This window comes from Amphiprion ocellaris, chromosome 12 (assembly GCF_022539595.1).
Source record: "Amphiprion ocellaris isolate individual 3 ecotype Okinawa chromosome 12, ASM2253959v1, whole genome shotgun sequence".
NCBI lineage: Eukaryota > Metazoa > Chordata > Actinopteri > Pomacentridae > Amphiprion > Amphiprion ocellaris.
This window is the reverse complement of record NC_072777.1, coordinates 11,272,481-11,288,840: the sequence shown is the minus strand read 5'-3', so window position 1 is coordinate 11,288,840 and position 16,360 is coordinate 11,272,481. Positions and strand designations below refer to the sequence as shown.

The window sequence follows — 16,360 nt, the reverse complement described above, 5'->3', positions numbered from 1 at the left end:
CAGTCGCATCCACTGGGAATAAGAGACCCTAATCTTTAAATAAACCACCTACTTTACTATCATTTCTGCAGTGGGAAGGAAACATCTGACTACAGATCTAATGCAACTGTATCCCATTATAAAAGCAAAAAAATTATAAATTGCTGGAATGATACTGTCAAAATCATCTCCACTTTTAAAATCTACATTATTTAAAAGGGACAGACTCACCTTGCCAGGCATACTTCTTGCCGTTGAGATCGATGGCAAAGTCATCGGGGTAAAAGTCAATGATGGACGAGTCCTGCATGAAAGAAAAAGTTTGAAAGAAACTGAGCACAAAGGCCCAACTATAACAATTTGGAAATACATGACTGCAGTGAATTTTAATTTTAGGTTAAATGTAAATTGACACGTCTTCACTCTGTAGGAGTCTAAAGACTGCTGAGTTGTTTTGTTATTTCTCTGCATCTCATTCAGGTCTCTAAGACTTACCGGACTGCTCATGAGGTTCCTCCATGTTGATGGCAGGAAGTTACCGCTGGCAGCAGGAAACACTCCCATCAGCTGCTCCAGTGGTTTAAACTGCACAGAACATCCAACATGCAAGTTATTTACACACTCATGTTTACTTTGCAGTATATTAGACAAATAAGCTTTTACTGAATTTCAGCCTACTGAAGATTATTCACGTCCACAGGTAAAAAGCAGGGGATCAAATGACTAATATTTTTAGATGTTAACATGTTTGCAACCCTTTTGTTTAATTTAAAACATGAAATACAACATAACTGAGCTCAGGATGTTTTGTGTGTCAGTGGATATGCTTGTGTTAAAAACTAAGTACTGATATGAGAAACAAGCTCTAACTCCACCTGTTCATCTTTATAAATATAAGAAATCTAAAACTGTCAAGCATTTTGGGGATTTGTATAATATGGCAATGACCTCAAGCATTGACATTTGACTTTAGAGACATTTTTAACATGATTCCATTGCCAAAAAACAACTGTACTTTGTTACAGCACTCACTGAAAATCAAACCACAAAAAATCTGAGACAAAAAGAGAAGAGAAATAAGATCCATCTCACTGGTTTGGTTTCCTTCTCAAACTCGGTGAACATCCCTTTGATGTCTTTGAAGTCGGAGGCGAACGGGGCATAGTGGAACGGGAAGTACCACTTCCAGGAGGCACAGCCCTGAAAATCAACATGCAAACAAACAGACTTTAATAAGAGTTTATATTTCAGAAGAAATTACACATCTGCTACATAAAGGTTAAGTGCTGCTCATGTTTTATCAAATAAACAGCACAACCTCTAAAAGTACATGTCTGGCATGGCATACAAAGATAGCAGCCAAAACATAACTCTATAGTTTGTTTGGTTTGTGCAGCATCGTTTCCAGCTGTTCAGCTCTGATTCGAGGTATTATAAACTGAGGTGCTGAAGATCTGAAGAAATCTGTTGGGTTTATATTCTTTAAGCAGATCAGAAATGGTTTTTTTTTTTTTTTTTTTTGCTCTAAGCTGTAAGATGATTTATAAACCAGCATCTACAATTTAAAAGTTGTTTGATTGTACTGTGCTTTTTTCTCCAGGTTTTAGAATAAATGACAAACTCTAAATCTTGACCTGATATTGGACTGCATATTCTACCTAGAGGGGTTAAATACTTAAAATCAAATCATGTGACAAAATAGGGGGAAATAGCCTTTACAATTCACCAGCAGCCCAAAATCCAATTCACGTTTAGGTGACAATGACACAAAAAATACAAAAGCTGAAAATCATCGCATTTGAGGAGCTGAAACCAAAGAAACTTTTAATAAATCAGGAGTTATCAAAACAGTTGATCCATTTTCTGTTTAATTGTTGGCTGATGCTGATTTGCTGCTCTTCTTTTGTCTGCAGAAGTGTTAGACTTGAGGTAAAGTCTTGGCAGGACAAAATGAGGGGGGGGGGAAGCAGGACTAGAAAATAGAGCAAAAAAGCTTTTCTTTGCCCTTTTTCCATGAAAGTTTCACAGCGGCAGAAAGCTTATAATCCAATCTGACCAGACTAAGATGGCTGTGATGACATTTAAAAACCTTCACGAGCCTGAATCCTGATCAGACAGTATGTCTTTTATTCATGTGAAATGCCTGCTCAGGGGCTCCAATTCCCAGAATTAAATTTCCATTCATTGTCGCTACACTTTCAAACCTAAATGCTGATTGTTTGTAGGAGCAGACTGTACATTTTTGAAGCACAGTAGAGCAAAACTCCTTCCAGTTGTTGGAAAAACAGACTGTACCGTGAACCCCGGAGCCCTCGGGAGGCAAAGTATTCTCCCACACCTGCTGTGGGAGTCTTGAAACTCAAAAATAATTCCCTTCCTCAGCTCTGTGTTTTAGAAATGTTTATGGACAAAGACGATGGAGGCGAGGAAAAAAAATCTAATCCTGCAGATCTAGCATTTGGACCACTTATCCTTCCTGAGCAAACACGCCTCACACCAAAGAACGACCTTCACTTCCCACAATCCACCTCTGAGAAAACGAGGTCCTCTGATAAATCCACCAATCCTCACATCTCAGCCAATCTCGCTTTAAAGCCCACCACTCTATTATTAAAGATGGTCATTCAAATGATAATATGGGCCTTTACCATAATAAAAGGCAGAGGAGGCTACGATCTCCACTTTCAAATAATCGCACAGATCATTTATGGTAATATGACAAAATGTTTTGTCTCGAGGAGAAATTCATTTGTGACTGAAGCTGGCAGGGTCAAAGACCACAAACCACAACAACGAGCAAAAAAAATCATATACTGTCCTGTTTCTATGCAACCGATAAAAAGAAATAAAAGTTAAACCACAGTTTTAGCAAAGAAAAGAAAGATGTAAGGCCAAAGAGCGGACAGTGATTGAATGCCATCTCATGGCTTTCAGAATAAATATATGTGAATGATTTAATGATATCACGGCAATTATTAAAAATAAAATTTGTTAATCGACACTTTCAAAAACTGACTAGTCTACAATTTTGTATTTAAAATAATGTACAAAGCCCAGTTTTATTTTAAATCATGACAACAGAAAAACAACATATCTTGATAGAGGACTAAATTGATAAATTCAGATTTTTGTCCATTTAGTTTCTGTCAATACTGAGTTCAATAAAATTAGCTAAAATTTTCAGTGTTCTGAATATTCTTAACACAGGTTAAATTACATTTTTGTGTGATGTAAATGTAACTTCAAATATTATAAATCAGTAACCTCATATTGATTCTAGCTGACTTTTTGACAACTTCTAGTTATACATAGAAGAAATTACTCAGGAACACGACAATAATCACTCCGCAATGTTTGCCAGTTGAACTATTTTAAAAATTGCAAGATTTGGAACATTTATGGATGGTCATTTCAGTTTAAAAAGAAATCAAACTGCCTTTTAGAAAAAAGAATTGTAAAACAAACAATAAGTTATTGTAAATATCTCTTCTACTATCATTAATAACCAAAATCTAGGAGATCCATTAAATTAGACAGAAGATTTAAAACTTGTTAGGAAACTGATCTGACCAATTATATTCAATTTCAAAGAAATAATCCCTGATTATATTTGGTTTGATTAAATTAGTTTGAATTCATTAACATTCAAGTTGATTAGATGTAGACAAAAGCTGTAGAAAAACAAAAACATTTTAAAGATTGTGTTCTGACAGCACTAGTTGCCAGTGTTTTAGGTACATCTCACTAACGGCCATGAAATCAGCCCAACACTGACAAATGTGCTGATATTTTGTCCAGGCCATTAACATCAGTGATGCTGGGCTAAATATTACACTTGTCTGAGTAACGCATTACAGGTACCACAGACTTCAACATGACTGTAAAGATGAATCAAAAGTTCTCTCATAGCCTTTCAACAAAACCTAAACATAAAACTGAAATTGATAACTTTGAGAGCAGAGCTGCTGAACTACAAACGAGGTTTTGCTAAGAGTAGCCAATAAACTGGCAATCAAGTCCATAAAGACATTTCAGCGTTTTGTGAAACTGGTCACAGGAAATCAAGGAAATAAAAGTGTACCATTTCCAACAAGGAGTCACAGCTGACGTATTCATAGAGAAAATTCACAAAGAGAATGACGGGTGGTGGGAAGTGAAGATTCAATTTTGGATCAATTCAATAAAAATTATTAATTTCTCTATTTCTACTGGGTTAGAAAGCTTTGATTTGTGTCAGACTGTTGAAAATAAATGAATTTATGACAAAGGGTACTTGTCTACTTGTATATCTATTTGATATTTGAAACAAATAATTAATAGATGAACCGCCGGCATGAGCTACCCCTCTGAAAACACAAAGGCTGTGGAAAACTGAAATACAGAATAAAGTGTGAATCTCTTCTTTTGTGTTTTGGATAAACCCAGCTCCGTCTTCCCCGATCATTTGGCAGGGTGTGCGTGATCATAACTCTGTGTACAGAACCGTGAATGTGTGGCAGCAGAGAGCAGACACGTCCACGTCCGCTGAGGGCCCGCTAATGAATTCATTCAGAACGGCCCCCTGAGACGGGCTTTGGATTGGTGAGCATGTGGAGTCAACACAGTGTGCATACACAGAGAGCACAATCAGTTCGGACAAATCCCCCCGGCTCAGCCTGAAGCGCCCCATCTATTCTTGAGAGGGCCCACAGCTGATTATTTCATTTTGAGATAAAGATTAATATTTTACAATAGCAAAATAATGTAGTGTATAATCCACTGCAAACAACGCCTGGAGATGTGAGAGACCACTGTGTGCGGGGTTATTGTTCTTGGATTTAAAAACAAATAAAAGAACTGCTGTGCTACTAAAAACACTGATCACCCATTACAGGTCTTTGCTATGAACTAAATCTTTGAAAAAAAAAAATCATCTACATTAGTATTAGATCCATCAAAATTTTCATTTTAATTACAAGAATAGTGATGGACACATTTTTATGTAGTTCATGGGGTGCCTTGTCAATTCAACTTTTTCATTGAGCTTTCAAGTGGTGGACTTCAACTCTCTAACCTCAAAACTCACCGGCAGGTTTGAATGTCTAATCCCAAAAAACAAAGAAAAAGAACGCAACAAAAAAACCAGGGCCATGACAACACTATTTATCAGAGATGCCATGAATGATCACATTTTCAACTATTCCACAATCCTTAAACGTATCATGTGTGACATGTGGTTCCGTGTGGAAGTTTAAATAAAGCCAACCATCAAATTTTGATAATCAAAATTGCTTTATCCATTGTCTTTTTTTTAAAACAGCCAGAAGTAAACAGTTTACACCAGATGTTGTCAAAAATAAATAAATAAATCTGTGCCCTTCTGCACAACCGAGATGCCATAAATAACTCAATGACAACCAACGTTCACCTGAGAAAAATTCAGGGACTATCTGGTTAGCACTGCATGCTGTGTTTACACGGGGCAGACAGGAGATGACAAGAACATGTGAGAAGACCAAACGAACTTGAGCAGCAAATGCCTCGAAAACAGCACGTGGTAGAGCAAGTTGTAGGAAGATTCACCATTCGGCATGGTGAGATATGTTTCTAGAGTTGCACTGTGTGAAAACCATCAAGTTTGTAGAGGTTGTAAAAATGTAAATAGGCCGTGACAAATAGCTTAAATATAACATGCAGCGCTATGTTTTCCAGTGTTGGTAACGGCTGTGGGCAGTGGGACAAATGTTGCACATGCTGATTCGGTTATTGGAAAATAAATAAATCAAGAAACTCAACTTCAATTTTTATGTTGTTGATTTTTTAATCATTATTTATGGCATTATAAATGGGTAATGCTGCTCACAAAATTGTTTAAAGCCCTCTCTCCTTCATGGTTGTGCTGTTTCCATAGAGGAGCAGGACTTTATACTGCAGTGAAGAATGACCCCACAATGAGCAAAAATGTGACACGACCAAAAATGGCCCAGAAACTACTTGAGGTTCAGAGAGTTGAAGTGAGGCTGGCTGAGAGATGAGGATCAGTGGATTCCTCAGTGAATGTTTTTTTTTGTCAGACTTTGGAAAGTAAAGGATGTTCTTGAGGTGCGAGGCATGTTTGCTCAGGAAGGACAAGTGGTCCAACTTCTCATTATGGCTTTAATCTGCTTTGCATCACTTGTTTGGAAGGTGAAGATTGAAGAGAGTTTTGCTGTTGCCTCAATTCTAAAGAGTATCTGCTACAATTCGGCTAAAAATTGTTGGGAGTCATTGGGATTTTACATTTTTGTTCATGTCTTTTATGCTTGTTTTTGAAATGAATGTTTGTTCTCTCAGTCCCATTCATACACAATGTGATTAAAAATGACACCAAAAGTCTAACTTTGAGGTTTAATCAAGAAAAGTGTCACAATTATGTACTGTGAAGTTTCTTAAGTACAAATAAGGACCTTGTATCAAACTTTTAAAGGTGTTCTGTGTAAGTATTTTAGTTTTTCTCTTAATTTCATCTCGACTTACGCTCAACAGCAACCACTGTAGCGTTTGTCTATGTCCTTACCAATCAGCCAAAAGGTTTGCTGACACAAGCTATGTCTGACAATATATCTTTTGTGATAAGATTATTTTAAACTAGTTAATAATGCCGCCACTGTATAGAAAACGCAGATGAAGAGGGCTATGGTATGAGGCTAAGGCCCAGGATAGCAAGCATCTTAACCATTAAGACTCCAGGACATCCTGGAATATAGTTTTTAACCAAACAACATGTGCAACTGTGAGGAGTTGGTTGATTTCCAGCAGGTTCATTAGGGCTCTATAATGCCTTTCACCTTGGATTTTTACTTATTGTCACCGTGAAAGCTATTACCATTACCTACAATTTCAGCTTAAATTGTTAAGATGAAGAAGCCTATATTTGATTTATTTGTCTGTACTAATTTAGATTAGTGGTGTTGGCATGTTTGAACACTGACTTTTGCAGCAAATCTGACAAATTACCTCCAAAGTTGCAGCTTCCCTTTTCCATTTGGCTTAAACCCAAAATCTGCCCACAGCAGTGGTGTGTTTTCCTTTGCAGCTAAATCCATGTTGATGTAAGCAAACACTTATCGAAATGCAGTCAGTCAAATATTAGAATTTAAGCACCTCAAGATTTAACAAGAGCAGAAGAAGAGGGAGCAAACGGTGTGAATCGATGCCAATAATGTACTGAAATACAAAATTCTCTGTCAGTTTCATCCAGCTGTTTTTATACAGCTGAGTGTAAGAGATTCTAATCATAACGCAAAATGATCAAATAACTGAGAGCAGGAAACTATGTATAAATTGTGACAGATCTAGCTATTCCTGGAGCTACTGTTAACCTCTGTAAGTGCAAACTCTTTATACACAATGATTAATCTTTTTTTTTTCACGTTAAAGGTGAGACCTCGATGGCAAATAAATACCAACAGCAAAATAAAAGCCCCAGTGGTGAACAAACATTTTGATCGGATTGGGAGGTGTTATGACAGCTAAGGGTGAAATGTCCAAACAAAGCCATTTAAAAGTTTCTGATGCTGGCATTTGGTAGTTCATGGGAGAACTTTAGTCACATTGTGTCAAGTAAAACCATTAGCAAGGAAATGTAGTTTTTCAGCAGTAAAACACACATTACATTTTATGTGTGTAGAGTTGTGAATCCACGGTGTGATTTCAGTTTTACCTGGTAATAGTAGCGCAGCACCCAGCAGAGACCCTCCACATACGACTGAACCACCTTCCGCCTGAAATCGTCATCCGTCGCGTCCACATCAAACTTGGTCTTGTAGTATCTCTGCTTCCAGCCCTCCTCCCACAACCTGCAGCACACACAGGTGTAGTTTTAGTCTCTTAAATGAGTGGACTAGTTTTCTGCAATTACCGATGAAGAAAGACATGGACTGTAGACACTGTAGAATTCTGTTAGCCCTGTATATTACATTGACTGCCACTGTACAGTTTGATCATTCAGTCATAATTTGTTGTACTACTACAACTACTACAACCAGACGGCTGATCATATTTGTTGCACAACACTTGATCTGGAATTAATAATACATAAAGACACCTCAATATGGCCTTTCACACAATGACAGGAGAAATTCTGCCAGTCAGAAGTTTGTTGCATGCGACCAATGCAGAGCTTGATTGGCCACAGCTCAAGATTCCAGATGTAAAACACACATTTGGAGACAAGTGAAATTCTGAGTGACAACAATACTATAATCTAATGCTTCATCCCACCTCTGTAATTTCTGTCTGAATCAAAGTGCCTTCAACAACCAACTACTTTTTTAAAATTACTTCCTCCTTGACTGATAATATGTGTCAATATTGTTGGGAATAAACTGTCTGGATGTTGTCGCTCAAGAAACATCACTATTTTTCATCATTGGTAAAGCTGTTGGTGACCAAGAATTGTAAACCCTTTGTTTGTTATTGGATGAAACAATCAGATGTTTGCAATACAAGTAAATCTAAGCAACACATTAAAGCAAATGGTTTTCAGGATGCTCCTCTGTTCAGCTATAGGCTAAAAAAGCTCCAGGAATAGTTTAATGGCTTTGACTTCTTGGTAGATTTCGGGCGGTGATGCCGTTCTGCACACATAATGAAGGTTGGCTAGCATCTGTGTTGTGGATCCTCGGAGCGGCCCGCAGGGAGCGCCGACTCCTGAGTAGAAAGCCTCCATGAATACCAATTTAGCCCAATGGATTTAGCAGCTTTGACGAGTGCGTCACAGAGGAATTTACTCGAATGTTCCTGCTTTCCATATTAATCACGTGCAGAGTGAAGTGGGAGCTGCTCAGCATAGGACTCACTGTGTGTGTGTGTGTGTGTGTGTGTGTGTGTGTGTGTGTGTGTGTGTGTGTGTGTGTGTGTGTGTGTGTGTGTGTGTGTGTGTGTGTGTGTGTGTGTGGTGCTGCAGTACGATGGCATTAATTAGTGCGTCTCTCTAGTTCTGTTTGTTAACACAACTTTTGCTGAAGGAGGCTCGTCTGTGTAGATTTATTTTAAAGGCGTTTTATTTACTACATGCAAACTACATGCAAACTGGGCACTTAATTTAAAGGTTATTTCTGGCTAGGATGGACAAGCCGGTAAACTGTTACAGGTCAAAATAAAAACTATAAATGGTTTCAGAATATCTCAGAACATGACAGCATATTTGGGATATCGATGTAAAAACTGATCAATTTCAAACAATAATTTTTGTTGTAGGCTGTTTTTTGTACTTGCCATGTAGTAACAATGGAGATGTTAACCACGCTACCATATTATAACTGTGTGTAGAGAAGGTGGCTAATCAGTAGCCTTTCTGATCCACCAATTTTGTTGTTTTCATATGGTTGGCTTACGGTGGTCAGTAAGGAGAAGGTTTTCAGGTACTTAAATACTGTGTGACTGAGGCCTTCAATGCAGCAGGCGGTTCAATAGTGATGTAATGCTTCTATTAATCTTTTGTTATAGGCTTGCATTAATGACGTCTGGTTTGTTTCCCTCTTCTGGACCTTCCCATAATGTGAAAAAACTGACTGAAAACCAATTTTTATCATTTAATACAAGAATTATTTCTTCAACTGAAACTTCTACACTCACAATACTGTGTGTATTGTGCATCATTAAATGGGTTAAGTTTATTGATTATTGAATGGCAAGTTCACAGCAGTCCTCTTAAGCAGCAGAACAAAACATACATTTAATTTTTCTCTATGTGCTGCTGCAGTTAAATTCAGACTCAGAAACAGAAATGTTTCTGGGCGATATTAAATCCTTACTCTTTATGGAAAACTACTTCTATACACTTTATGTTGAGCTTTACTTGGGTCTGAAGACTACCTGAATCTGTGACTGAACTGTCTGTAGTGAAGCTGCATTGTGTTTAATACTGCCGGTCACGTTTTGACAAGAAAACAGAATGTGTTGAGTAAAGAAATTCAGTTCTGGTGCATCGATTTTGATCCGTTTTTGTAATTGCAAATTTTAGCAAATGTTCTGACAAGATCGTGGGAGCCCAAAGCTGAAGCAACAGTTTTTTAGAAAAATGAAAAGTGAATGAGTGAATGGGGTACTTATCAGCCACTTGTCTTTACCTACTTCCACAATTTATCAATACAATTTTAACACAGAGACTTTATAGACATTAAGAGGTCTAATTTTGCTCAGGTGCACCTTGTAATCACTACTTAAAAACAAACATAACCATTAGTTTCCATAGTTGCTTCTTCAGATGATGACTTGTATCAACTGAAAATCGAAACCCAAGATGTGTCCGCACTACTGCAGCAACCCACCCTCAGTAGAGACCCTTCTACCCCGGCTTGGAAACGTTTACCTGACGTTGTCTTCAGGCTCCGGCTCGCTGTCACTGTCCTCAGCTTTCCTCTTCACTCCCCTGCTTTCTGTGCTGTCACTGGGGCCTGCTGATGACTGACAAGACAAAAAAATAAAAACATAAATAAATGAATGAATAAATAAAATAAAAAAACATGAGGAATATATACCTATTAGAATCTACCCAAAGGGGGAAATAAATCTTAAAGTTATTCATTAGTTTTTAATCAATACGTCTGCTCTAATAAACGTCAAGAGCCTTCACTGAAGGAGTTTAATTTACTTCCACTATATCAGACTAAAGAGAAAACATGACTAAACATAGACTTTCCCATTTGAGCATGAGTAGATAAAACTGTGCATTTTCAGAGACTGTAAATCTCAGCTGTACATGACAGGCTTAGCTCTTTGAACAGCAGCAGTGTATGCAGCGTGTAAACTGACAAAAAGCTGTGAAAAACCTTTGACAATTCCGCCTGTAAGAACAAACAGCTTCAAATTCCAAATTAAAATGTATACAACAAATTACATGAGCTTTCTGAGATGTGCTTCATTAGGCAATGATCCAAACAAATAATTAAAAAGTGAATGTCTCTTAGCTCAACTACCAATATGGATGATATTTGAAATCTGTCTTGCAATTTGGTTATTAGCATTTCATTTACATCCATGTTTCAAAATAGTACAAAAACATTGCAGAGATTATTTTTAGAGAAAAAAAAGAATCAGTCTGATTGGTTAGGTCACTTAAAGGATATATATATATATATATATATATATATATATATATATATATATATATATATATATATATACAGCCTTATTTAAGTAATAGCACTAAGATTAAACCGCTTGTAACATGTCTTAAATACGAAAATATCATTTAATGTCTTATTTTGTCCATTTACCTTGTAATGCAATATTTACTTTATAACAACAACTGATCAATCAACATCAACAAATGCAGCAAAACCTCCCAACGCTGAAGCTAGAATAATTTATCAAAATTGATGCTATTGATTGGCGACTTCTTAAAAATGACAAATAAAAATTTGATTACATGTTGCTATAAAGACAGATAATAGTTATCGACCGTTAAAAGATTTAAAGTCATATTGGACCTGATCTGTGGCACAGAAATTAAATATATGAAGGAGAAATTTCACAGCACATTAAATATATGCCTGAATTCAAGAAAGGTTTTCAGGAGAATGTGCATTTTCAAAGTTACTAACAATGTGTTATTATGTTAATGTTACATTAATGCTATTCCAAGCACTGTGGGGTTGGAATGGATCAGCTAACGATGTGGAAAAGGACAACTTGCAGTAGGCAAAGGGGTTAAAACTTTTTTTTCCTGATAATGAGTTATGTAAAGTATCTGCAGCAACGCTAGGTAAAGGCACTGTACATAAATATGTGCATTTTTTGTGCTTGAAGGACGCTGATGCAGAGAGGGAAAAAAAATCACTACCATAGCTACTTAGCCTTCCTGTTTTTTTCTGGGGCTTTTGTACTATTTTCATTCATGTGCTAATGTATGGCCAGCTATTGTTGGTCGATAAATTTTATCCCTGTACAAGGGCAGGAAATTTAACAGCCTGAGAAACACTTTCAACAGAAAGCCAGCCGTGAACTCAACCAAAGGCAGCATATCCATGTTCAATGCAGACTGCTGTTTATTCCTAACACAGATAATATCGAGGAGGAAATATCCAAATGAAAAGGTGACACTGCTTCAAATTAGCTGATAGTTTGACATTTAAAAAATATGGGGATTTTTGTCCAAGAAAACAATCAATTTTTTTGTAGTTTGCTGATGGAAAGATTTACTGCTAGAGTACAGATGTATTAAAGTTTGGACATACTACACTGATCAAACACTTTTAGCTTCGTACTGCGGGATTTTTTTTTTTTTTTTATCTTGAAAAGCAGATTGAAAACTACACAAGAACCTAGTTACTGAAACTTACTTATACTCTGTTTTTCTAGAAGTGATGGAATGGTACATAAAATTTAAGTTTTAAAAGGTTTTATATATATATATATATATATATATATATGTATATATATATATATATATATATATATATATATATATATATATATATATATATATAGGTTGTATTTGGCACCTTGGCCACTTAACGCGTAAGCTACATTAACTATCTGGTTTGTCATTCTTTATGTCTTTCACATTTGTTTGTATGCATAAAAAACATAACTGTCACAACTTACATTGCCACCATTCTTCATCATGGCTTTCAGGGACTGAGCAGCATCCTGAAGAAAACAAAAAAGGAAAAACAACACTTCATCATGACTGCTCTCCTGCAATAGGTTATATTGTAAAGTTTGAATTATATATGTTACAATTTAGAGAGATCACTTTAAAAGCATATTTAAACTACAAACAGCACGCCTACAAACTTATTTTTACAGTATTTTTCAAATCTTTAGACATTTTTGAGAGCATTGCATAACTATGACAGTAAAGCATCACCATTTTTACACTTTTTAAATGCAAAACTTTTCATATCTGGAATCCTATAAGTGTAAACAACCATTGGTACCTTGTTGTGCTGCATCCTCATGTCGTAGGCCTGGTGACGAGCATTGTGGACGGCCTCAGGTCGGTCTCTTCTACCCAAGGCATGAGGGGCGAACTGGCCCGTGGTCAGGTAGGCAGGACCCTGCTGCTCCGCCTGCAGTAACAGAGAGACAAAAAAACAAAGCTCAGTGGATGGCATCATGACTGGTACAATTTGTCACTGTGATCTTCAGTCGCTGTATCAAATGCAGCATTAGTACGAATTTCACAACTCAACAACAAAACAACGGCAAATCTGGAATAGGATCAGTTGGACTATTGGGACATCCCAATGAACAAAGCAGTACCAGGAAAAGGAATTAGTATCATCATCCATTAGCTTTACTCACTTTCATTCTTCTTCTTTTCTCTTTATTTCTCCTCTTGAAGTTCTCCTACAAAAAGGAAAACGTGACATTGTGATTGAAAACTTATTAATTGCAAAAGCATTACAGGTTTTCATTACTCTTCATCTAAACTAGATTGGCTGTATGCGCCCTTACATGTCTGACTAAAGATTTCAGTAGAAACAGTGAAATCTTACATCATCCTCTTTTCGTTTCTTGAAGATGTTGTCCTCAGCCACGCCCACAGCTTGCATGATCATCTCAACTCGCTCCAGGTTGACAAAGCCATTTTGCGTCAGATAGCCCTACAGAGAAACACAGGACAGATCCCGTCAACTCAATGTTGCTTCAAAGACAAAAATAACAGGAAACACTGATTTTCAGCACGTCAAGCTACCTATTTTTCAGGTGTACCCACTAAGGGCATTTACTGGTTTCCTACATTTCCCAGAATTCACTGTCTCTGTGATTTTGTTTCTGGCTGTGATCAGATGATTGATGATACTCACTCCAGTTTTGTGCACAACGTCTTTATAGATGTTGACCAGTCGATCTATCGCTCCCTCTCTAAAAGAAAACAGACATGCAACAAGTTCATGAGTCAAAAATTAGCCATTCGCATTGATTACAATAACAATCTGGAAGTTACACTAGACAAATCTCACCAACTATTTCATCATCTGTGACTGCTCTAACCAAACAACATATTCACTCCTGTTATATTTTGTGTGGAAATAAAAAAAAAAGATGAAAGAGGAGCAAAACAGAAGAGGAAAAGTCTGAGCTTTTCCAGTAGTTTCTAGGTTGACCAGTGTTGGAGGCTAAATTGGGGTAGCGGCAAATTACAATTAATATGGAGACAAGTATATGCAGAGTCCTGAAAAAGGCTCTATTTTTATGAAGCTTAAAAACAGCAAAGCTCTGTACTTATTTCAGTTTTTGTTCACTTTTGTAAAGATTTATTTTTTTTGAGCAGTTATTGAAGACAGAAACAGAAAACAAGGAAAACGAAAGAAAGTCAAGATATGTTGCAGTTATGTGTAACATACTATTATCACTTTGATAAAAAGTGCATCTCTATCATCAGTTCTCACAAACTGAAACATACTGCTAAGGGATCTGTAATGAATCAGAGTAAAACTGAAAGTTAGTTGATTAATTGACTAAGTTGAAAAATGAATATCCAATTAGTTTTTCTAATTCCTTAATTACTGGATGATTTTAAGAAAAATGCTAAATCTTGTGTCATTATTTTCCATCTACATTGTGCTTTTAACATCATTAACAATTTAATGATTAATATAAATGTTTCCAAGAGACTTAATGTATTGTGTTTATAACAAGATTTGCGTCTGTGTCTGAACTGATCTGTTGTTGAAGTCAGACTTTGAGAAGCCCTGATATAAAATGAATGGTTAAATGATTCAGTATTCAGCAAATTAATCAATGATATTAACAGCCATTAATTGTAGCTGTCGAATGGAGGCTAGCTTGAAAAAATCTTTGGACTCTTCCAGTGAAGCAGATACTTACTTTTCTTGACGTAGAGTGACAGCGCGTCAGATATATGATGTAAAAATGAAAGTTGATCAGTAAACTTACAATGCTTTACTGTAGTTTAGAACTTTTTGAACGAAGATAACAGAGCTGATTGAGTGTTTTTAAAAGGACCTTTTAAAATCTTGAATATCTTTATAAATGATCCACTCGCTGCTGAAAAAACTTTCAACAATAGAAGCAGCTTTTGAGGGATGAATTGAAGCTCACCTGATTTCTAAGGACGGAAGATGTGGAAGGAAGTCATTTCCAACAAAGAAGCACATGAAGACCCAGTCATCGACGCTCCTCTCAAAGTCAAAGGGAAATGGCAGGCTGGCCATAGTCAGTTCTCGTGCAAGGTACTGAAAGCATGTAAAGACAGCAAAATAGTGGGGATTATTCAGTAAGTTTATAACTAAAGCCAAAACTGACTTATGTAGTTATTTCAATTCAAGGATGGTCCTTTGTTTGAACTATTTTACACAAAGAAAAAAAATAAGAATTTCTTTTGCAAGAAATGTAGTATTCACAAAAGCTTTTACATCTCTTTCTGTATTTCCACAAGGGTCTTTGAGACAGTTGATTGACCATTATGAGTAAGTGTAAAAGAACATGGAAATTTCAGTGGTCTCAGTCCAACAACTGCCATTTTCTAAAGTCACACTAATTGTATCGGGGATTTGTAAACTTAAATTACTTCACAACCAACTTAACAGCTTTTCCAAGACAAGCTCCTGTTAAAAGGAACAGAAATTTAACAAAGTGAAAACGAATAACCAACCTCCCGCAAGACACAGAGTCTGATGAATATGAACTCCTGCTCAGATACCGGAACCGTGTCTGCAAACTCGTCATGCTAAAAGTGAAGAAGAAAACAGTCAGAGGGTTAAAACATAACGACTGTCATGCTTATAAAGAGTCAGACCCACACTGTAAATACATAATGTCTTTAAATATCACAAGATAAGGTCAATAAATGAGCCATAGTGAAACTTGTGTCACAGTAAGTTAAAATTGTTGCTTGTCATTGTGGGCAACATGATCGCAAAGCGATTTAGGTAAATGCAAAAAAATTTATGAAATGATGTTAGTGGTGTTGTCAAGGTTCTCATATTTGCTCTGTGTTTTCATTACAGCATTAAAAAGTGATTTTTAGATACTGTTGTACTTTATTATGGTTTTTAAACCATAATTCTGGCAGTTCTTCATGCAGTAGTTTATGATGGTTTACAAAACGCAAAAGCCATGCAACAAATTTTACACTATAAAGCACAGGAATCTAAATTCCCAAAGTACAAGAAAAGTTTCTAACCTGGCCCTTCTTCTCTCTGGCCACTCCCTGACAGTCTTTGATTTCATGACCCATCTGTCCACAGAGAGCGCACGGTCGGGGTTTGTTGGGTTTAAACTCTTCTCTGATGATGGTGAAGTTTGGCTCGTGTGTAGCCAGGCCCAACATGATCAGGTCGGCTGGCACAAAAAGAAAATATGTTAGGGGTGAAAATGATGTCGGCTTTGTAAGATGTAAATGAGTCCATCAGACAGTAAAACAAGGTTACTGATGATCAGGTGA

The 16,360-nt window shown here is 36.6% G+C and overlaps 1 protein-coding gene across 1 annotated transcript in view; it reads right to left on the bottom strand.

The window, feature by feature from the left end:
- The window catches only part of xrn2 (5'-3' exoribonuclease 2), a 42,807-nt gene that overhangs the window by 21,067 nt on the left and 5,380 nt on the right, over positions 1-16,360 (bottom strand). The window contains exons 9-21 of the mRNA XM_023291461.3: positions 16,100-16,257; positions 15,569-15,643; positions 15,016-15,149; positions 13,758-13,815; positions 13,446-13,553; positions 13,252-13,296; positions 12,885-13,016; positions 12,550-12,594; positions 10,313-10,407; positions 7,661-7,796; positions 1,072-1,179; positions 475-564; positions 211-283 (exon numbers count right to left, since the gene is read on the bottom strand). Of these exons, the coding sequence (XP_023147229.2) occupies positions 211-283; positions 475-564; positions 1,072-1,179; positions 7,661-7,796; positions 10,313-10,407; positions 12,550-12,594; positions 12,885-13,016; positions 13,252-13,296; positions 13,446-13,553; positions 13,758-13,815; positions 15,016-15,149; positions 15,569-15,643; positions 16,100-16,257 (1,257 nt within the window). The remainder of the gene's footprint in view (positions 1-210; positions 284-474; positions 565-1,071; positions 1,180-7,660; positions 7,797-10,312; positions 10,408-12,549; positions 12,595-12,884; positions 13,017-13,251; positions 13,297-13,445; positions 13,554-13,757; positions 13,816-15,015; positions 15,150-15,568; positions 15,644-16,099; positions 16,258-16,360) is intronic.